The sequence below is a fragment of the Lepisma saccharinum genome, chromosome 30, assembly GCF_977018435.1.
Source record: "Lepisma saccharinum chromosome 30, izLepSacc3.1, whole genome shotgun sequence".
In the NCBI taxonomy this organism is placed as follows: Eukaryota; Metazoa; Arthropoda; class Insecta; order Zygentoma; family Lepismatidae; genus Lepisma; species Lepisma saccharinum.
Window position 1 is genome coordinate 2,932,470 of NC_139258.1, and position 24,343 is coordinate 2,956,812.

A 24,343-nucleotide genomic window follows, 5' to 3' on the forward strand; every position below is an offset into this window, starting at 1 on the left:
CAGAGAAACTACTTAGGGAACTGAGTTTCTGTAGACTTTTGGAAGCTCGTGGAAGTGATTTCTCCCTTCCCTCAACTTATTCGGCCGGTAAATCATGTATTTTTCGACATTAATGTATCTCCAATGCACGATAGCTCTTGCCACCATTACCGTCGACTACGTGAATCAAATGTTCCGTGCGTTCGATTATGTAACCCCCTTTTAGTGTTGCAACCACGCGGTAGTTTTACAAGATGACGTGTAAGCAGTTTTTTTTCCCAATTTAATTTTCTCTGTTTGCCTAACCTAATTGAACCTAACCTAACCTTCCGTGAATGGTTTGTGGATCAATTTTCGCTTAAAAACCTTCTGTGAATAGTTTGTGCGGCATTTTTCGGTTAATAAGTTCGGAAACACTGCATATCAGCTGACGATAGACAACGTGAGTCAAGATTTGCCCGCCATATTGTGTGTAACGAAAGCGAATTAGCAACGGAGGTAAATATGCGATATCGCCCGGACGGATTTCTTCAATTTACAGGAGAAAGTACTTAATGAAATGAGTTTGTTTAGCATTCTGGACGTTCTTGGAGGTATTTTCTTTCACGGAAAGTAAAAACTTCGTTTTTGAATGTTGCCGAACAAGAATTAATCACTTTTTACGTGCCTGCCACATTATGCCGTTGTTTCCATTGTGTGCGTGCAGATGGCGAGAGCGTTGAAAGTCACGCGATCTCTGCAGGGTTTCCAAACGTGCCTTTTTCTTACGAGAATTTTTTTTAACTATGCTTACCTAACCCAGCCTAACCTAACCCTGGCGGAAATGGTCCGTGGGGCTATCGTGAATGTTAGTAGTAGTAGTCAATATGTACCTTTGACAACAATTTTGATTTCTTGACCCCACGACCGCCAAACCCTCAAAAACTCACTTTCTCTCCACGTTCCACGCCTCATTTATTGCGCTGACGATGTTTCACGGCGCAAAAAAAGCCGTGATGAGTGAAAGATGAGCTCTCATCCTCTCATCCTCTCATCCTTGAAGGATGAATGCATCTTATTGTAATTTTCCAAGTCCCGGTCAAATGTTTGTATATCGTGACCTTTGTAAACCTCTCTCTTTCGGGAACGATGTGCCACACACACGCACACACACGCGCGCGTGTGTATCACTTTCTCCCCACGTTCCGCGCCTTATTTATTGCGCTGACGATGTTTCACGGCGCAGAAAAGCAGTGATGAGTGAAAGATGCACTCTCATCTTCTCATCCCCTCATCTTCTCATCCTCTCATCCTCTCATCCTCTCATTCTCTCATCCTCTCATTCTCTCATCCTCTCATCCTCTCATCCTTTGAAGGATGAATGCACCTTATCGTAATTTTCCAACCCCGGGGGACCAAAAATGTTTATATATCGTGACCTTTGTAAACCTTTCTCGGGGAAGGATGTGCCACACGCGCGCGCCTGCCTCTTATTATTTCCGTATTGTGACACAAACAAACAAATAATAATTGTTGTTTTTTAGGATTCCTGGCCCCTATAACCTCGCCAGGGTGCGTGGTGCCCAACCAAAAAAAGTAAAAGGTTTTCTAACGGCTGCGGTTCTAGATAACCACACCTCTGTAGAGTTTCACGTGTTTTTTTTTTCTCAAACTTCCATGAAACTCTACAGAGGACCTCCGTAATGCATGCAACGTGTGCTAACGACTCTAGTGTTATTTTGATGTTGTAATATTTTTGGATATAGAGTTTTATTGTGAGATATAGATAAAAATAATTATGTTTATTATAATATTTTCTTGATGAAGATGGAGAATATATGTGTGTGTTACAAATAAGGTTGCATGCTTTTTTTTTCTAGTGTGTGTGTATGTGTTTTTGATGTTTCGACAGCATCTGAAACGATAAAAAAAGAAAGAATTTTATAGTTAATTTTCTTGTGTAAAAACAACAACAAATTTTTTTGTGCAAATTTTCTGATTTGTCTCTCGTGCTATAGTGCAAAAAAAGATATTGTAACTGATAACTAATGAAATTGATATTTGTAACTGATCTGAACTAGTGAAATTCGTATTGTGCTATTGTAACTGATTGTGCTAGTACAAAAAATTTCTTATTTGTGCAAGAAAAGATGTTAAAAAACTTGTTAAAACTGCTCTGTGACCCTCTCGTTCTTCACGTCGTAGGCGAAGGACTTCTCTGCAATCAGGATGACACTGCATAGGGTATCCTCGGGCAAGGCATCGTGGAACTCGCAGACGATCTTGATGTTGGTTCGATCGTTGACCACCACCTGCTTTCTCTTCGTCGTGTTGATGACGGTCATGGGTCTCCGTGCTTTGAATTCGCTGGGGGTGTAGTACATGTCCACGCTTCCCTCGGTCACGCGTTTGTAAGCCGAGAACGCTTCGTAAAGTTTGAGGTAATCGTTTTTGGTCATGTCGAGGTTGTAATTCTCGCGCGGGAACACTTCGTTGCGTCCATTCTTGAGATAAATGTTCTTGATCTTGCAGTCGTCGAACTTGCTGGAATCTTTTTCCTGATTCTTGTCCCTCCCGGTCTGAAAGAGCACTACGACGAAATCTGGCATATCGAACTGTATGTTGTTGAACTGCGTCGTCACGTCGAATTCCATGTGACTTCCCGATGCCACCTTCTGTACGCACTGGTAACCGTGAAAGTGAATCGGCACCTGCGGACTTTTCAAGATCTCCGCTTTGTACTTGAGGGCGTAATTCGTTTCGTATTCCACCACCGGCATTCTCAATTCCATGCTCCGGATGACGCATTTTGCTGCTTCGGGTAAAGTGTTGGCTATCGGCGTGGTGCCGTCCGGACCCAAAGTAGCGTATCGCATCAGTGCGTTGTTGTCGTTGGCCGCTCTTCGAAACGTGATCCTCAGTCCTCCCTTCCACATGATCTCCTTGTAGTCCGAGAAGAAACCAGGCAGCAGACGCATGGGAAAGAGCACCGTGTGACTTCTCGTCGATATTTTGGTCCCGGCTTCGAATCCCCCGGCCTGGTAGTACGCTGCGTCCGTTTTGGATAATTTCAACGTTCCCACTGCCGTCGACGTGATGCCTGGATAATCTATTCTGTCGATGACGGTGTTGTGTTTCCTCACCTCCACCTGCGAGAACAGGTGAGGCACGAAGTTGTCCACGAGTATCAAGTTTGCTGCTGCGGGAAACGCGTCTCCGCTTTCCTTCTTCACCACGTCGAATTGAAGGTAGAGGTCCGCTCTGTGAGGATGAATGAACCCGTCGCCTACGTCCACGTCGTATTCGATCTCCCTGTTCGCTTCGTTCAGATTGGCGAACGTGCGACGGTTGGGAGGGAAAGATTGCAATTCGTAACTTTCGATTTGCTCCATTTTACATGTATGGTTATTTATTATATGTTGATCTCCACGATGGCCGTCGTAGTGGCACCTGCGAAATCCACCACGTCTCCTTTCTCGTTCGTCACCACCAACTCTATGTCGTCTATGCGGTTGTGACATACTGGAAAATAGATCGGCGAAGAGGGCGTGTAGATGATCGGTTCCATGAACTCGGAACTTGGTTTGAAAGTGGCTATGATTCCCGTCTGCTTGTGACTTCCTAATAATCCGTCCGAAGATTTCGTGATCATGCCTTCCGCCACGTTGCAGTGTACGTTCAGAGTCTCTATGGCCAAGAATTTAGGAATGTTGGTTGCTACGTGCTTGATGCCAGCTTCGAGTTTTGGGTGGTTGTTCTCGAAACCTAAAAGTTCTCCCATGGTGCCCAGGTCCACGGTCTCCGTCGCGGATAGGATTTCCACTCTGTGCGTGACCGAATTTTGAGAAAAGTACGTGCCTTTGGGTAATTGAGCTTGCAAAGTGGAAAGATTGTATTGTCCTGGCGTGACGACGATGTGTTCGCTTCCGACGCAAATTTTGTTGTTGTGCTGCGTGACGTTAGGTATGAGGTACATGCTGTAGAATGCACGCAGAGCCACGGATTTAGGATAGACGATGTCGTCGTGCAGCGTGAGTTTCAAGATTGAAGATTCGCTCGTGAGATGGAACACGCCCATCCTAGTGATGCTGTTTGAGGTTCCACAATGCTTTCTGGAAATCCTTGATCGTAGGGTTATTTATTTTAGAGAGAAACGCGAGCACGGAGAGGCAGAGATGGCCGCAGTTCACGTCTCCGAAATTTTGAATGCGTTCGTCGTTGTAGTATATAGAGGTTTTGTTCGTTTTCAGATAATGAATTAAATTTGTAGGTGGAACACCTCCGAAAGAATCGAAAACGAATGCTTTATCATTGTCGTTTTTGTGGTAACATATCCAATGCGTGCCTGGATTTTCTTGACCGTCCAAGTTGACTACTCCGCATTCTCTTCTTTTAACGCTTGAAGGTAACGAGTCGGACATGAAAACTCCTCTGAAGTGTTTGATTTGTAACGGTTCGATCAGAGATTCAATGTCTCGGTTGGTGAGTGCTGTTGTTTCTTTTTTTTAAACTTCTTCATCACGCCCTTCCCCCCTTTCTTCTCCATGGCCAGGTTGTGACGTTTCTGTTCTTCCAATTCCGCCTTGTTCTTCTTCGAGTCGATGACGGTTTTCGCGATGGCGGCACTTCCGCCAGCCAAACTTCCAACGGCCCCCAATGCTGCTAGGATGGCCGGGATGCTGAATATGAAACCTCCGATCTTTTGCTGTTTCCGCGAACGCTGCAAGCGTCTCAATTGAGGTGTGCTGAGAAGTAATTTCATTCCGTGTCCTTTGCTCAAGCAAGAACGTTTCTTCTCGCGTTGTTTCTTGGTGAGTAACCCATCGAGGGCACCTAGATTTTTAAGATTGGAGTATGGTATCTGGTACACGACACCCTTGGGCTTCATGTTGATGCTCTATGTGTTATTTTCACGGTATGTTATTTATATATATATTCTGAGATTTTTTCTTGTGTAGTTTTTTTTTTTTACGGTATGTTATTTATATATAAATGTTCTGGGATTTTTTTTCAAGGCCTCGCAGTCGTTACACAAATTCTATTACGTGCTTCGTTTTCTTGCCAAGAAGTTCCTTTGTCCCCTTGTACACGATTCGAGTTTTGTTCTCGATTAAAATAGATAGCTTCTCGTCGGATAACATGTTAGCGTATCGATCTGGTAAAAATAGACTGTATTGTGCGTTGAGCAACAGGCGTACCTTGGGACCATACTGGGTAGAAACGATTAAACCGGAAGTTATCGTGTAAGGTTTGTCGACTTCCAATTCCCGAATTTTTACATACTCGACTGACAAATTTAGCATTTGTTTTAATGCTTGGAGATCACTCATTTTTTCAGTCGTCATATCAAAAAAAATTTCAGAGTGTTAGAGAGAAATTTAATTGTTTTTTCACGATGTGTGTTATTTATATATACCGAAGATTATTTTTTTTCACGATGTGTGTTATTTATATATCAAGTTTTTTTTTTTGACACGTATATATATTATTATTTTTTTAACAGAGGAAGAAAGTCCGTGCTTCGGAAAACGCGATGATGTGCGTAATGATATCTTCCGTCTCCTGCTTAGACTTGCGCCAATCTACTGTGTACCGTGTTCTTCCCTGCCTTGCCTCGTGCAATTCATCTAACCTATCGTTTAATTTTTCCCCTGCAGCCAAAAGCAGAATGTTGAGATCACCGCACCTCAGGCCGCTGATCTCCCGAAGATGGTCCTTGAGAACTATTTCGCATCCCATGTGAAATGCCGGCGTCGTTTTAGCTATGATCACAAGTTTATTAACATCTCCGTTAACTACCTTTTTGAATATTTTAGATAGTAGTTCGTGCGGCAAATCAGTTATGCAAGCCATGTTGTTTTTTTTACTGTATGTTATTTATATACCCCATCCCAATTTTTGTTTTGTGTTCATGGCGATGGTGGTACCCAGTGCGGCGACCCGTTCACCCAGCGATGCGTCTCTGCTCACGAACCTTTCGAAAGCTGCGTGCTCTAACTTTCTGTCTGCTTCGTGACGTGCATCCAGATCCGTCTGCGTGGTGTTGTAAGCGATGTCGTGATCTTTGCATGCGGCGTCCAACGGATTCACACCCTTGTCTCCTCTCTCCAATCTTTTCTCGAGTTTGGTACCCGGTCCGCAGTACTGGTAGCCAGGTAAATGCATCTCGAAAGGTAACTTGTTGATGATGTCGTTCACGAGTCCTTTTCCTTCGGCCACGTTCCAGAATCTCGGAGGTAGCGTGTTGATGATTTTGATCAGGTAACCTATGCCCTTGTCCTCGTTCACGATGAAGTTGGAAAGTATCGTGCTGATCATGTCCACGATGCCAACCTTCTCGTTGTAGAAATTACGGTTGCCTGCATTCTCTTCGCCGGCTATCACCAACAATCGGTCCACGAGCTTCCTCACGTCGTCCACCCAAACGAATTCTTTGGGTAACGTGTTGTAGCGTTTGACGCCGCTGCCTGTTTTGACCTGGTTCCAAATCGGTTTGATGAGATTCCTGTACTTCTCGCCGCTGCTCGATTTCACCCTATTCTGCGAGGCATTGTTGTTCTGGTACAAGGCATCCGTCATGATCAAAATTTCCTTGTAACTCTGGTAATCTTCGTCGGTGTAATCTTTCGGCTGCTTTTTGGCAACGAGTTCCCACAGTCCCACCGTACCCGGATACCTGGTCCAACTATCCTTCTCGCCTAAATTAACTTTAATGTCGTTGCCTTCGAAGGTCACCTTCGATTTCCCAATCTTCCACACCACACCACCGCCTTCGTTGGTTTCCATGCTAGGATACAAACCGAACACTTCATCCTTGTCGAATTTCCCCGTACTCAGGTAGTCTCGTGCCAAAGGTCCCAACTCGATTTTATCCGAAGACGACGACGTGCTACCTATAGCTCGACGTCGTGCCGGTGCATCCTTCAGTTCGAACGGCGTCGAAGGAATGCTCGAAATGGGCGTGGGTACAGCGTAACTTTTAGCTGCGAGTGGTACGAGTTCGTTGATCAAATTTTTATTTTGTTCCGTGACACTTTTAATTTCTTTCCCTAGACCGCTGATGGCATCGATCACGGGTTGATCCTTGCGTTTCTTCTCTTCGTAGAATCCGCGATTCTCGGATTTCCAACCTTTGAAGCGTTTCGCGAGGTAATCGCGGAGCTTGAGATTTTCCTCTTCGATTTTTCGTTTCGTCATGACGTTTATTTATATACGTCGTTTCTCACAACGTTGCAACGTTTAGAAAGTCGTTGATTTTGTTTCTGTATTTTCCGTCGTTGGGTTTCCTCGTCATGTCGATCGTCGCGAATCCGAAATCGTCACCGTTCCAGCAAGTAGAGCAGCAGCGTTCCGAAAATTGATTGTAGTTCATGTCTCCGCCTACGTAGTCATCGTACGCGTGCTTGAGGTTGGTGTGATCTTGACGAAACAAACATATGAAATTAGCGTTGTCGCGTACTAACTGTTTTGGAATTTTGGAAAACGTTTGAGCTAGGTAGAAGCAATCCATTCCTTTGTGACGACCTTGCGTGAAAAAGTTGCGAATTTCATTTTGATTTTCCAGGATGGCGTCGTCGAACACGACGACTGAATGTTCACGACAATCGTCGAGTGGTTTTATTTCCGAAGCGAACGTTGCAATGTCCAGACCATCGTACACTTTCATCAGTTGCTGGTATTTGGATTGCTCCAAACTTTTCGAGAACACGTACAGGTGCCTGTTCTTCCAATCTAACCAATTCGGTGCGAGGAGAAAATTGTCCACGAGCAGTGTCGTTTTCCCACACCCCGAAGGACCTACGATCAGACAGCGGATGCTGTCGGGAAGCAACTCGCCGTTCTTTTTTTTTCTCGTTTGACTTTCCGGATCCGGTAGACGCTTCACCACGTTCCACGTACTCACAAGATCACTTCGTTCGCGTCGATCCAACTCTTTTCCGGAAGTCCCAGCCATTTGACAAACAGTTTGTCACCTTTCCTACGCAATACTTTCTCGATGAGGTACGTGTCGGGGTGTTTCGTTTTAGAGAGTTCCTCTTCGTAAAATCTTCCTTTCAAAATCTCGCCGCTACTATCTTTTATTATATACGTGTGTCGGTTTCCGGGTAGAACTCGAACCACGGTAAAAAGTTCTGTGCTCCAATTTTTTGTGAATCCCTTCTCGAAGGTGCGTTTGAATTTGCTGATCCTCACCTGGTCTCCAATTTTGTATTTAGCTTTTTTTTGTCGTGGGTGTGTACTTTGGACAGTAAACTGTAGAAATTAAACGCTGCTCGTCGGACGTGGTAACGTCGGCTGGCTTCATGCCTATCGTTCTGTGTACCGTATCATTATAGGTGTCGACGAGTTCCGGCAGGATGTCGACCCATTTGTAATTTCCCCGAAGCGTGAATCGTTTCCACATGTGAGTTTTCAAGGTTCGATTGAATCTTTCCACGATGCTGGCTTTGATGTGACTGAAGGTCGAATAATGTTGAATGTCATGTTTTTGAATAAACTTTTGGAATACAGCGTTGTAAAATTCCTTCCCCTTGTCTGTTTGCAGAAACCGTGGTCGTCTGCCACCGCTTTCGCGAAAAATTGTCTTGAATGCTTCCGTGACGCATGTTCCCGTTTTCGCCTTCAAAGGTAGAGCCCATGCGAATTTCGAAAATGTGTCTATGACGGTGAGGAGGTACTTGTTGCTCTTGTTCAATTTATGTACGTTTTTCAAATTGCCGTTACTCATCTCCACGAGGTCACTTTGCCAGAGGTCGTCGATGCCCTTGGTTACCACAGCCAAACGTTCGTAGTTGCGGCGTGCAGGTTTATGCAATTCTTCGACGATGGCTTGCCTAGACATTTTTTTAGAGATTACGTTTCAAGAGAAGCACAAGCGTGATGGGATTCAAAGAGGGTGGTACCTCGCTCGTGTTTTGAATGATCAGCTTATCGCCGGCACTCACGTCGAAAACGGTAAGATCTTCGTCTTCGTGTATTTCATATATGTTGCGCGTTTCGTTCCAACGTGCCAGAGGAATGTTTCCTGCTTTCTGGACACCACGATTCGATATCAAAGTCATGGTAGGAACGCTAGCTTTTCTACCGTGAGACCAGTACGAAAATTCGTTTATCTGAATCGTGCCATCGAGGAGAAACTTGTAGTACGGATGATAAGGATGTAACATGTACAGTTTGTTACCTTCGACGAACGTGGAGATTCTCTGTTGATTGGGTACGCTGTTGATTTCGATGGCTTGCAGAGAATGCAGTTTAGCGAATTTAGTGTCGACGCCGAGCAGATTACTGTGAACGTGTCCGAGTTTATTTTCGATGGGCAGCAAATGCTCGACTATGGTATCCGTTACGGCAGACAACGACGGTTTGATTTTCACTTCCACGTTCAACTGCTTGTAGTTTTCGTTGAGTTCTTGTAACTTGGCACCGAAAGAAGCCAACGTCGATTCCTGCGTGGATTCCAGCACTCCGACTTGATCTCTGATGTTGACGACGATGTTCTGAAGGTTCTCGACTTGATTCAATTTCGAGCTCTTCTCAGTAAGATCGTTCACGATGCTTCGCATCTCTGTAAACTGCGTGTGAAGGTCGGCGACGCTCTGCGAAGTGGGCAGCGTCGACACCAGCGAACTAATTTCGTCTCGAATCTGTTCCACGTTCGCCGTTTCCGTTTCTAGTCGTTTCAGCATTCGAGATATGTTTCTTTTCAAAGCGTGCAATTCTTTGGAGGTGGGGAGATTGGCCACCCTACTCTCGAGATCGCTCAATGAACTTTTGATGTCGCTCGATTCGGATAGTGCCGTCACCGCCGTTTTCAATTTTTCCAAATCTTCGCTCGAAGGCACGCTCGTCCGTAAGGATTCCAACTCACCCTGTATGTTGTCCAGTACGTGATGAAAATGAGCAAGATTGGATTCGACGTTTAAATTTTCTAAATATTCGATTTTATGCTGAACCGTGCTCAACGTGTCTTGTATGCTCGTCAGCGCGCTCGCTTCAGCGTGAATATTTTTAATTTCTTCGTTGATCAACTCCAGTGACGCCTGAAGCGTAGCGATGGTGGTTTGAATGTGTTCGAAATCTTGATACGCCTCCAATTGAATTTTTATGTTCGCGACGCTTTTACCGATGACCTGCAGTTCGTCCGACGATGGTAGGTTCGTCATTGTATCTTCCAAAGTCTGTAACTTGGATTTGATTTCTTCCAACGTGCCGGTGAATTCTTCTTGTAATTTGGAAACGACGACATGCAAGCGTTCTGCGTCTATATCGTTCACGACGGTTTGAAGTTCAGAGAAATTCTTTTCTATTGCGGAAGTTCGTTCTTCGATTTCGAGTTTCAATTTTTCCAAATCTTCATTTTTCGATTGAAATTGCTGTAATTTGGCCAAATCATTTTGAAGCGAATCCACGCTCAACTGTATATTTTGAACGTTGTCGTAAGAAGGTACGTCGACATAATTTTTTATCAGCGTCTTCAGTTCGGAATCGATTTTCAGAATGGGGTCGAGACATTGCGTTTGGAGCGTAGCGATTTCCGACTCTAAACTTTTGTTTAAGGTTTCCTGCAAAGCGATCAAATCGGTCCTCAACTTCTTAACTCGAATGTCCAACATGAGAATCTCTTCTGCATGGTCTACACGCTTGGTGTTGCCGAAAATGTCGTTAGGCATTTTTGATTAACGGTTATTTATAATAGGATAGACGATTCGTAATTCTACGAAGAGAGGAATAAGTTTGTCGTAATCTCCGAGGAGTTCCATGTAAAGATAATCTCCTGCAGACACATCGTACGTAATGTTAGAAAGCATCTTGTCGTGCTTGATTCGAAAAATGTTCTTGCCAGTAGAAATTTTGATTTCGCCTACGTTTTCCGGATTCACGGTGATCCGAAGTTTCCCGTCGATCGGAATTTCGTAGAAATGTAAATTGTTATTGAAGACGTAAAACATCTTGCCCACATCGTCGTCCAATTTCGTCCAAATACTGTTGAGGTGAACGATCAGTAGACCGTTGAGTTTGGATAACATGGAAGGTAAGAGGTTATTGGAATTTGGTGGTGCACTTTCCATGTTGATCTGTTTCCGGAAACCAAAAAGATTCATTGTCCTTGTTAGTTATTTAAATTTTCTATATGCTGTACCCCTTTGTAGATCGAATAAAAAGAAGAGAAGATTTTATCTACGGCGATGCAATTCAAAAGACTCGAACGTGTAATTATGTCATTAGATCAGGATGAAGAAGAAAAAAATAAGAGTTGAATTTAATGAGGCCTCGTTTAGAGCGAGCTTAACGACATAATAACAACTTCCAACTTTTCATCCCCCGAGGGCTCCTCTTTTCCTCCATATGTTTTTGAAGAATGCCAAAAGACACAGCGGACTTCATGGCTATGGGGTTACGGTTAACACACGTCACATTTATCGCTTCCATTACAGTGGCCCCACTCTCTCGTGTGGATTTGACAATCGAGAACACGTAACTTATTGTCTCTGGCATCCAATGCGACCTTGGTTACGCGCGTCGTGTACAGTTCGTGTAATTTATTCGCAATGCGATGATCTGTGCTGAGTTGTCTTTTACCTTGAAACAGGCATTCTTTGTAGTCTTTCATGCTAAATTTGCTGGTACTTATTTTTCCTACCCCTTTCGCTTTCTTGATCTCTTTTTCTTCTGCAATCTTGACGCAGTACATTTTGGCACGAAGCCCCGCAAATTCGCTGATGTAATTACCAGCCGTTTCATCTTTGAACTTTCCTATGGTCATTTTATTTTCTGTCGAATGCAAGTGATGGCCTGATGGTAAGTTGCTAAAATCAAAAAGATGCTTCATCGAACTCAGATCATGTTCGAGGCTTGGTGTTTGGATTAGAAAAATGAAGCTATCCGTATCAATGTAACATATTTGGATGTTATCTCCATAAAAAGGTTGAAACTGATCGTAGTACGATTGGTACATCTGCAATTTTGATAGTTCAAGGACGGTGGCACCTATGGCAATCGGCTTGTTGAGCATCACTTGCTTCTTGTTCTTCTCGACGAATACTAGATTCTCGTCGAAAATGGTGAAGTTTTTGAAGTAGGGAGACGCGACAATCTTCTCAAATTTCTTTTCGTCCGTGACCAACGTTGCGTCGATGTAATTACGCACGTTCTCCATCGTCTTGCCGTAGATGGCGTTATTGAACAGTTTGTACAGATCCTTGTCTGCAGGCGATGTCGATTGCGCTCTGCGTCGCGTGTTCTCGGTTATGTACGGTTCGAGCCACCTACTCTGTGGGAACTTCAATCCTCTATGTACTTTCTTCAGCTGCAAGCCGTGACTCACGTAAAATTGGAGGAGTCGGTAGTGCAGAACGTAATTCCGCTTGTTCTCCATGCTTAGTATTAGTTTTGGCTCCGATCCTCCAGGTGGCTTCTCTTTGGTGGGGGCCAGGGCCAATCCGCGATGTTTCTCGTGAAGCGTTTCGGGATAATCGAGATCCACTTCCAAGAAACAGCCCCATTCGTTATCTTCGCTCCAGTTGAGAAAATCCTCGCAGGAGAGTTCCTCTTCGGTCATCCACGCGTAGTCGCTGATGGGAAGACACTGGGACATGGAGTGGCCATACAAGTTGTTGACATCCCAGTAGACGATGTAGGTGTTGGTCTTCGATGCATCGTAACCAGGTGTATGAGGGTTATTTGGCTGGGCATGGCGTCGAGGACATTGGACGATGCCACCGCGTATCGCACTCTCCATGAAGGCATACTGTTCCTTCTCTGCGATGAGTCCCAGTTCCACGTTGGTGTATTTCATCATCGATTCCCAAGTCAACCCCGGCGTCGTGAAGAAATACGCAGGATCCAACTTGTAGATCGAGATGCATCTCTTGCGAAACGATTCGAAAATGTCCATGAGAAGAGTCACGTCCAATTTGAGATAGAGATCGTGATAATCACGAAAAGTTTGGCAATTGAAGGCTGTCCACACACTACGAGCGTGTTCGTAGTCCTCTTCGGAACAGACGTCCTCCGTGAGATGAGAATAAAATGCCTCCCGGGGTGGAAGTTCCGCCTCGTCAAATTTGTCGAAATCGTTGACGTACTCGTAGGGGTAGACGCCCTTGCGACGCAACAGATTCAAATTCTCATCTCTCCCCGAAAAACATTTTTGTTTGGTGGCCACAAGATCTTCGTCGCCAAGTTGAGCTGCAAGAGTAGCGAGGCTGGAGGACAGGAAATTGTAAGAGTCCAGGATTCTAACTTCCACACTTCCTCCTTCTTCGAGAGGGATCCACACTCTCACTGTAATATACTTCTCGCTCGTTCTCGGAATGATGCTGATTCGAGTTGTTATGTTGTAGAGCTCTTTGACGAACAGATGCGTATCGTATTTTTCCGTGTAATGCAGAAACACAGCAACAAAATGCGACTCCTTAATTTTAAGATTGCACGAATTACAGATGGTGCTCAGGAATAATCCATTCTGGTGGTCATGGTGTACGACCTTGTGATTTTCGGGGGTGAAAATCTGGTTACACTCCGCGCATCTTGTCGCCGTGTCATGTCTCCGCTGTTGTTCCGTCGTGAGAGCAGGTGGAGAAACGTAAGAGCCTTTCAGGCTGGGTGCAAGTTCTCTCGCGCATTCCGCTATCTTCTTAACAAAATGTTTTGCCGCATCGGGTCCGCAATACAAGATGACATCATTTAATTTTTCTCCGTAGATGGAGAAACTGCAAGGCTCGTGGTGAAAAATTTGGATTGTGCTTGAGGTAGAGGGATCAGGGTTGCAAGAGGTCATGGGAACTTGGAAGTTTTCAAAGTCGGCATAAAAAACGACGGGATGGTGGAGAAGAGCCTGGTGTTTCTGAAATTTCATCTTGGTTCCGGGTTCCGGCATGACATCTTCGGGTTCTGCATTCACGGAACCAAAACACTTGTGCTGTTCTCTCATCTTCTTTCCCACGCGAAAAGTTCTCAAGCATCGATCGCAAATTTCGATCTTATCGTGATGCTTGCTGATCTGTCTTCCTACTAATCGTGAGAAATTCCGTATCAAACTGTAACGGCCATCTACAAGCAAGAGTCGAATTACATTATTCTGGCTTCTCGCAGGTCTTAACACACGAATGTTGTCGCAATCGTCAACCCCAAACACAAAAATATCGATATCTTCTTTTTTTTCCTCTCTATAGTTTTTTAAAAATTGATCGACCTCATTCACGGGCACAGGATAGGAAATTCCTCGCATGACATTCTTGTATTTCCCCTCGTATCGTCTGTAATTGGACAGGCGTTGGGGGTTAACATTATTAGCTGGGTGTAATGCGGCGATGACAGACCATAGGAAACTCTTCTCATCATTACTTTGTATGTTTAACACTGCATTTTGCTTTTTTTTTGCTTGTTTTTTTGAGCGCTACGTAAGGGTTTGAAATTGCACACTCGAAGCTGTAACGTGTGGCTGCGACCGCAAAGGGTCCATCCACTTCCTCTACCTTCAAACTCTTCTTGTTTTTGTGTCAGGTGCTCAAATAGCCGTGTCACTATCTCGTCCAGATCCTTGTGATTGCCCTCATGCAAGTCTTCACACCCTACGTAAAAGCTGAAAGTGCTTGTCTTGGATGAGACAACTTTCTCATACATGAGGGTCAAGACGAGATGAATTTTAATTGAAACATTGACGAGGCAATCACGTAACTGATCAACTACCAGAGATTTCACATTGTCGAGGAAGGTGCTCGAGTCACATTTTTCGTCACCTCCAGATTTATAGGTCATGATGCGTGCACTTTTATTCAAAGCACCGCCTTCATGCGCATCAATGCGAGATTTCTTTGCCGGGGGGGCGACATCATGTTCAGGTAGACGACATTTTTTCAAATGCCTGGCAATATTGGGTTTAGAAATTAATTTTCCACAGTTACGACATGCCACTTTCCCGCAAAAACCGGAGGGACCTGGTTGCGGTTCCATTTTTTTCTCTGTTATTTATATATACAGAGAAATTTTTTTTGGGGGGAGGGGGGTTGTGGTGGTGGTAGGGGAAAGCGCACTGAAACAGAAGGAAAAAAAATAGATCAAAAAAGCTGAAAAGTGCTAGATATTTTTTCCTTACACAAAAATGCATATATATATTAGACGCGAACAGTGTGTGCACTGTTGTAGGAGGTGTGTGTCAATTTTTATGACGCCTCTCAATATGTGCGTGTGTGTGTGTCAGACGCAAAACAAAAGAAATATATATCGTGAAAACAAAATAAAACACACTTGAAAAAAAAAACTTACCTTTCAAGAGAGATAGAGAGACTTCAAAAAACTTGTAGCTCACTAAAACTTCCACGATGATATATGTATACTGTCAGACAAACAATTAAGAATACTGAACTGCCACAATTGACGTTCACCTTTCAAGAAAGATAGAGAGACTTCAAAATAAAACTTGTAGCTCACTAAAACTTCCACGATGATATATATGTATACTATCAGACAAACAATTAAGAATACTGAACTGCCACGATTGAGGTTCACTATGATAATGATGTACAAAAAGAGAAACTGGTGTGTTATATAGGTTCGGGGAGTTTGTTGCCCTTTGTGGTTGCCGAGGGTGGAGTCGTCCACTGCGGAAGCGGATGGTAATAAACACCGTTGACAGTTCCACCTTATGCGTGTTTGTCATGGTATTCCATCATTTTTCCTCAACCAGATTCACTTCGGGCGGAAGCAGATGCGAGATGATTAGGTTCGGGGAGTTTGTTGCCGTTTGTGGTTGCCGAGGGTGGAGTCGTCCACTGCGGAAGCGGATGGTAATAAACACCGTTGACAGTTCCACCTTATGCGTGTTTGTCATGGTATTCCATCATTTTTCCTCAACCAGATTCACTTCGGGCGGAAGCAGATGCGAGATGATTAGGTTCGGGGAGTTTGTTGCCCTTTGTGGTTGCCGAGGGTGGAGTCGTCCACTGCGGAAGCGGATGGTAATAAACACCGTTGAGGTTTCGTATAGGATTATCGATTTATGTTTCATGGAATAATCTACGTAAGATTCCAGCATTGAGAACAAACAACGTTGATTGAATTTTTGGCAGCATTTGCAATACAAATCCAAACTCGTGACGATTTTCGCCGCCACGCACCCTGGCGAGGTTATAGGGGCCAGGAATCCTAAAAAACAACAATTATTATTTGTTTGTTTGTGTCACAATACGGAAATAATAAGAGGCAGGCGCGCGCGTGTGGCACATCCTTCCCCGAGAAAGGTTTACAAAGGTCACGATATATAAACATTTTTGGTCCCCCGGGGTTGGAAAATTACGATAAGGTGCATTCATCCTTCAAAGGATGAGAGGATGAGAGGATGAGAGAATGAGAGGATGAGAGAATGAGAGGATGAGAGGATGAGAGGATGAGAAGATGAGGGGATGAGAAGATGAGAGTGCATCTTTCACTCATCACTGCTTTTCTGCGCCGTGAAACATCGTCAGCGCAATAAATAAGGCGCGGAACGTGGGGAGAAAGTGATACACACGCGCGCGTGTGTGTGCGTGTGTGTGGCACATCGTTCCCGAAAGAGAGAGGTTTACAAAGGTCACGATATACAAACATTTGACCGGGACTTGGAAAATTACAATAAGATCCATTCATCCTTCAAGGATGAGAGGATGAGAGGATGAGAGCTCATCTTTCACTCATCACGGCTTTTTTTGCGCCGTGAAACATCGTCAGCGCAATAAATGAGGCGTGGAACGTGGAGAGAAAGTGAGTTTTTGAGGGTTTGGCGGTCGTGGGGTCAAGAAATCAAAATTGTTGTCAAAGGTACATATTGACTACTACTAATGTTTTTTGGGGCTATCCATCAATGGTTTTTGGGGCTATCGTGAATGGTTTTTGGGGCTATCCGTCAATGGTTTGTGGGGCTATCGTGAATGTTTTTTTGGGGCCATCCGTCAATGGTTTGTGATGACATAATAAACACGAAATTAGGTATTTTTCGGTGAAGAAGGTTGAAACACTGCATACACCACTCCAAATCGACAAAATACAAGCACGACGCGTGATGATCCGTGACGAGTGCACGCCATATTGTCTATTACAGAAGCGGAACAAGTAAGACAAATAATCAATCGTAATATGAAAAGTTGACACTACTTTATGGAAAAAGGCATAACTTCACCTTAAAGAATGTCCCGCAAGGCAAAATAAGTAAGTACCAGTGGTAAAATTAAGGAAATAAATGAGTGAAAGGTGTTCGGGCGTTATCGCATATTTACAGCAACGGACAATAAATACTTGTAATGTGAAAAATTACGCTTTTTTCAGTGAAAAAAGCAAAATCCCACGTTCAAAAATGGGTAACACTTTACCATACCGGAGACGGATTTCTTCAAATTTACAGGAGAAAGTACTTACGCAAATCATTTTCTGTAGCGTTGTTGATGTTCGGGAATGTAGTTTTGATCCATTTTAATGCGAATGCATGTGGTTTTCTACGAAAATATATTTCCGACGCGCTATTGCTGCTGCCGCCATTTGCTTTCTGCACGAGAGCACAATACGCTCTCGTATTGTCCGTATATGCTAAATTGAACGAAAGGAGTGCTAATGGAACCTAACCTAACAGGCCTAACCTAACCTAGTAGGCATACCTCGTCCCCGTCATGGTTCGTGGGGCTATCGTGAATTTTTGGGCTAACGTCAATGGTTTTTGGGGCTGCCCGTGGATGGTTTGTAGGAAATAAGGAACAACAGTGAGTACACGTTAATGTAAGAAATATACATTATTTCCGTTAGAAATAGATTATTTCACCCAAAAAAATGTTCCGTAATGCAGAATAGTACGTTAGCAATGTAAAAAATTGCGAAATAAATCATTGTTAGGTGTCTCCGGTATAGTAAAGTAGTACCCAAAAATGTTCCTCTGTTCAATGGTTTATTAAAATCCAAATCGTCAAAGCAAATTAAGGCTCAATTTAAGAAGAACAATTTACTAACCTTTTTGAGACGTAAATCATGTTCAAAATATTTGCTAACAGGAAACTGACTAATGTAACTTGAAAATGCTCCATTCTGCCCTGGTGCAGGCAGTCTGCAATAACCAATGCTACTTCAAGGAAATTAGCCACATGAAAAACTGCGTTCCAGTAGGCTACTCTAACGTGGCTCTCTACAATACTTTCAAAGCATTCTGCTGCATCCATTTCGTCTAAGACTTTACTATCAAATTGAATATAATACGAAGAAACTCCTCTATTTCTTATTATATCCAGGTTTATGTTGTGTTTAGGCACTACTAGATTTCTCACGAAGTGTTTTCATAGACCATTATCTATCACCATATATCTCTGTTGACTTTGCAAATTTACATTTGGCGGTTTCTGCCCAGTATAGATTTTCAAATCTCACGTCGCTGATTAAGGTATAAAATTCAACATACAAAATTTAAATACACTCGTAAGCAACATGTTTGCTTGTGTGCACACACCTGATCACCTGATATCTTAAATAGTTGATAAAAAGCAAGGGTGACAACGTTTCGAACTTCTCTGTAGATTGTGTTGTTTAAAACTATGAGGAAGGTGATGTTGATTGCAAGTCTCGACTATTTTCTGATACAGATCTTACGTTTACTAAAACACAAATCTCACTCTACAAAGACTTACAACGTTTCTAATATGCATATGCTCGAAAATGTACGCTCGAAATTTAAAGGGATTTTTATAAAAAAAGAAAAAAAAAGCACCAAAAGAATAAACGTAAATTATTCATATAATCGTTTTATGATTGTGATAGTGTAGAATTTGAGTAATTATCTACCAATTTCAGAAGAAAAACATTAAAACAAACACAATAACAGTAACGATGTCCAAAGTCGACAAGATTGTTGACAGGATCATGTGAATGAAGAAGAAATTACTAAAGCAATATATACTGCTAAATATACAACAGAAAAGTGCAAAATACATTTAATTCTTCAAAATCACTTTTTATCAGTGAACTGAATAGCAATCGTTTTATAGAATGAAACTGAACATTATGATTTATGTTTAAAAGATTATCCATTGTCTGTAGACACGTTTATTGGCCGCTGTTGAACGCTCTGGACTAAAAAAAAAACAGTTCTGTATTTCGATCTCACCACCAGGTGGCAGGACCATCGAGTTTAGAATGCATGACTGTGATTCTGTCATGTTATATACGCTCTTTGATGCAAAGGACAAGCAAAGGAAAATCTAGATAACTTAAGATAAATTAAGGTAAATTACACAGGTCAAAAATAGCAGAAATTGCATGAACTAAATCACATCCAATTCATTACTATTAATCTATTCCCTAATTCATTTTTCATGTTAAGATGTATGTATTTCTTTTTCACCAGTGGAACAACATGGCAGTACTACACAAAGAACAAAATTTTCAACTTAGGATAATGAAAATGGCACAAAACCCTTAAGTCATTTCAGTATATATAATAGAAGCAATTATAGTTTCCATCTTCTCAGAAAATAGAAAAACAAGTGAGGTAAAAGTTGTAGTTTAAAATTCCATGAGAGGTGGGAGGAATAGTTGGTTATTGCACTGCATTTGTAATAAAATCACAGGTCGTGGGTTCGATTCCCACCACCGAAAAGAAAGAATATAGACAACGGATAATGTCATCACTAGACAATGAATAATGTCCAATTTACATTGAATGCTAACATTCAGGGAATTAGACATTCATTTTATTTGCTTCCAAGATTATGCTGACCAAATCACACGAGCTGTTAGCGATAGTCATAGTAACTTGGAAGATATTTGCTACAAGCACCAAATCTGACCTCCCTAACATAACTACGTAGGGATATAATGGAAAAAATAAGCATGTAAAGGTTAGGCAGGTTGGTTAGCACATCAAGCTACGACGCCAGGGGTCCCGAGTTCGAATCCCGGCCTGGGCATGTGCGTTTGTGAGTGTCCATTCATAAATTTCAACATATCATCACTCATTTCCATCTTCGCAAATTAGCCAAAAGAGAAGTAAAATAAAGCAAATCAAGCATGTATTTACAAGTTGCTAAAGCTGTCCCTAGCTGCTTGTCCAAGTCACATCCATATTTACTTACTTGCTCCCCAGATGGCAGCAACATCTAAACTACGGGGAATGAAAGTGTGGAAGATTAACGCTAGATGTCACGAGCGTCACGTTTTGAATGGTACGGATCTCACCTTACTAAACGAAATATCTCAAGTTCACGGAGTCATTTTGTTCAGACGTTATCCAGAATTTTTCATCTAAGGAGTGTAAAGAGTGTAAGTTTTCCAGCCAGGACGGGTGTAACAGTAAATTCAGAGCCAAACATTTCTTCTCTCGTGAAAAAAAGTTAACACATTAGTTCAGTGGTTCCATGTTTCAATATTTTTCATTAAAATGACACTTACTTGTTAGTCTGCACATGGTTTCAGATATGTTTGTTCCAAATGTGTGCTTATTTAGTACTTTTTACATGTAAAATGTTTCTGATTTGAAATATGTTTATTTTTTAACTTAAGGCAAGCAACGTAACCATACTAACTGAGCGTTGCAAGTGTTCGATAGACCTACATTCTGACTTGAGAAAATTTTGAAGTGAAATAATTATATTGCATTATTTTCTACAGTAGAATGAAGTTCAAATGGGGGTTCTGACTCCCATAACTCCTCTTTGGGTGACGCCAAGACTGAAAATCACAGCATTGGTAAAATTAAAACAAACGTTGAATCTGAGCTTTCAGAGTAAGTTCCGGTTCCATGGATTCAGATCTGGCCATCCCTGAGTAGAGCTGGTCTGGGCCAGCGTAGGGACCATTTTCATACAGGGTGTCCCAGTTACAAGTGATTAAATTTAATCTGTTCGTGTACTTTTCATGTGGTAATTATTTGCAAATTTCCCTTATGTTCTTATTTAGACAGTAGTTTGTTAAACTGTTCGAGCAAGAACTGGTCCGGTATTTATTCAGTTATTTTTGATTGAATAGAACCCATTTTCTTAATTAATTATTGTAATGAATGCAAGTTACCTTAGGAAGTAATAGAAAGCAATCGAGGCAATGACAGGGTACAGTGAGATCCATGAGTATAACCATGCAAATTGTCCATCACCATGTTCGTGCACTTTATTTATTTATTAAAGGAAAACTCAAAACAAGCTGTTGACAACTTCTGCACCAGCATACAAAAAAAATCCATCACTCAAAAACACACAGGATGTAAGAGAAAAATTAATGAAAACAGTCATGGACAATTTGCACGGCAATATTCGTAGATCCCACAAGTAAAGATAACATGGTACCACCAAACACGACATTACAAAATGTAGACTGAATATAGTGAATTAGAAGTCTAACAAATGATGATTCGATTACAATCCGAGATGAGCTGTTTGTGAATTAAGATAGCTATGTTCAATTATATGATGATACTACCTTGCCTAGTGAATATTGTGGATATTCCTAGTACTATTAGTGATAGTGCTGCATTGATAGTGATAAGCCTTACCATTGTATTAACTACTTAGGGGGAATTAATAGATATTGCAATCAGTGGCGTGCCCTAGGGAGATTGGTGGGGTCATAACCCCCCATTTGGCCCGGGATTTGTAAAAGAAGGATATATTAAGGGCAGGATACTATGGCAAAATTAAGACTGACTAAATCCCGACCGCCAAAGAATAAACTTGAGGAATCCCAGACATTTCGCCTCCAGTTGTGGGAGTTTCAAGAAGGGAAAAGCGGTGTTGCCTGATTTCTGTCCAGTCGTGCACGACACCTCTTGCTGTCAATCTGCACCCTTCGCTTGCATTTCAGGGAGAGGCAGGGAATCGGTGACCCAATCCCTTGCTCCGCGGCGGCAACCATCAGGCTTCGCCGTGCTTGACCTTGTTGGGGATGCCACCGGCTTCGAAAGCGACTCGAAACGAAAAATTTGGCAACGCAGAATATCACGACAATTTCCCCTCCAAATTTGGGAAGATGTGGATGAATAAACATGACTGAATTGATGATTGGACCCTCACAAACATCCATGCCTGGCCGGGATTCGAATCCGGGATTCCTCGCGTCGTAGCGTGATGTGCTAACACTCTGCCACGGAAGACCACGGCAAGTGGACAAAGCCGATTGGTTCAGCGGTTCAAGTGACTCTCCCTGGCTTTCGGCGGAAAAGACAAAATTAGAATTTTGGAGTTTGTTCTTTTGCCGCCCTCTTTCGAAAATCCTGGGCACGCCACTGATGACAATGGCCAAACAGACTGACTGATCTGGTCCATATTGAGCTCAGCTATTAATTGCTTGATCTATCAGTCCACAAAGTATTATCTTTATATATCTGAAAGTTACTGTACATTTTTGTTATTGTGCAGTGGGATGCACAAGTTTTGCTCGGCAAATTTTCCATTAATCAGGGTGGCTACTGTAGGACCATGATAAAATTCAAGTACAATTCCCGCTTTTCAAGACGAACTTTCCAAAAATTGCGCGAGGCAGATTCATATGCACTAAAAATGGCATAAAAAATTAAAATGACAAAAATTATGTATTAAATGTTTGATTTTTTTAAATGTTTCACGTAGAAACGTTGCATATATGAAATTACTACATAAGATCATTAATGGAAACCTAAGATGCAGCATCCCACTCCACGAACTCTCCCTCAGAAATCGGAACTCTTCTTGAAGTGAATGATTTTTCTATTTAAAGTCACATTAGTAGAAACATTGTAACAACTTACGACTATTGAGAAATTTATGTATTCCAACTTATTGCAAACAATCCCACAAATGAAGCCACTGGTATTATGATGAAGTAGTTTGCCCAGTAAACTTAATGTATTGTATTTTCAATGGCATTTCCAAAGATTCTTGATATTGTTCAACAATATTATGCTTCTAATTTCTCATTGCAACAGTTTGTTGTGCAGTACAGAAATTGCATTATTTAGCATATTTCAAGTTATAAAATTTCTCCTGTAATGCAGAAATCACTTCACATACATTGCAAGCCCTTTCAGAGATATTCAACATTATTTTACAACGTGAAACATTATTTCGACAATTTGATTACAAACATTATTACTAAATAAAAACGAGTGTAATTTTTCAATACTTTTCCTGTAATCGAACAAGCAAGGAACGATGGACACGAAACATAAACACTTCCGGTGCATACAGCCAATAAGAAAGCGTTATATACCTCTGGTTCTACAACACTTTAGGGTTTGTAAATACGCTACCCGGAGGTAATGATAGTCTACATAGACATTATACTCACTTTAGCGTGTGTTGCTCTCGGATTCGGGTCTGCTTCTGTTTACTGCCGCACAAGTAGTCATCCTTCAATAGTCTTCACAATCACAACTGCTATTGATGGCCTGCAAGGAATGAAAAGGACAGACACTCCCTGGCAGTAGCAAATGTTTCTTGGGGTGGGCTCAAGGGTAGAAAAAATATCTTTATCTGAGCTCTGGTTCGGTGGTCATGGCGAGGGCCGGCTTTAGTATATTTTTTAAGGAAATCCATCTACTGGAGCGACGTTCAAATCTAGAAACGTTCTTAATTTTTTAAGTGAAACCGAGTTATGTTAGTCAATTGTTAAGGCCGCTTTGTGTACTTTATACAAAGTGCCCCGCCTGATTTTTCTGGAAAGAGTTGATGTAATTCGAATGGTGTAGTGGGCCTCCCCGATGGCGCAGTGGTAACGTAGTCGCCTTGTAATCAAGGGGTCCCGGGTTCGATACCAGGTGGAGGCACAAGTTGTTCGGATCCCACTTTTAAGCTGTAGGTCCAGTCCCGATTAGCCTTACTGTGCATAAAGTGGACTTAAAACAACAAATCAATCGAATGGTGTAGTTGTAGTTATATTTTATAACAAAAAGTATTGTTTTGTGTGAATTACAGGTCGTAAGTTACAGCAACTTTTATTATTATTATTTTACAGTACCCTTTGGGACGTAAAAACATGGATTAATTGGTGTCTGACTCTTAATTGATATCTGTGCATTATGAAAAAGTACAAAAACACAAAGAACTGTTCATCAACAAAAGTGATAGATGTTTATTGAAAGGAAGAAAGGTGAATCCTGTTTCTATCTAAATACAGTGCGTCCATTTCCTTGCGGGGCCGAGAGATCGGGAGAAGTGTGGCGGGCGGCGCTAGCGGATATGCCGACATTTTCGACCAGTAACGTCCCGCTTATTTTTATGGACATATCTTTAGTATGCAGATATTTATATTAATATTGCAAAACGAGCACTAACCTGTGCTATAAGAGTTGTTCAAAGTGAAGTCCACCTACATTCACACAAGTCTCATACATAAAAATTGTTTGTTCTAACGTGAACTTTGTGGCTGGCATTTCAATCTCCTCACTTACACACACACACTGCAATTA

General features: G+C 42.2%; 1 protein-coding gene across 2 annotated transcripts in view; it reads right to left on the reverse strand.

Moving 5' to 3' along the window:
• The window catches only part of LOC145981805 (uncharacterized), a 101,312-nt gene that overhangs the window by 11,487 nt on the left and 65,482 nt on the right, over positions 1-24,343 (reverse strand). The window contains exon 1 of one of the 2 annotated variants that reach the window (XM_083115232.1): positions 17,932-18,218. The exons of the other annotated variant lie outside the window; for it this stretch is intronic. Within the exon in view, the coding sequence (XP_082971358.1) occupies positions 17,932-18,137 (206 nt within the window). The 5' untranslated portion in view covers positions 18,138-18,218. Of the gene's footprint in view, positions 1-17,931; positions 18,219-24,343 lie in introns of those variants that run through there. 2 annotated transcript variants of the gene reach the window in all.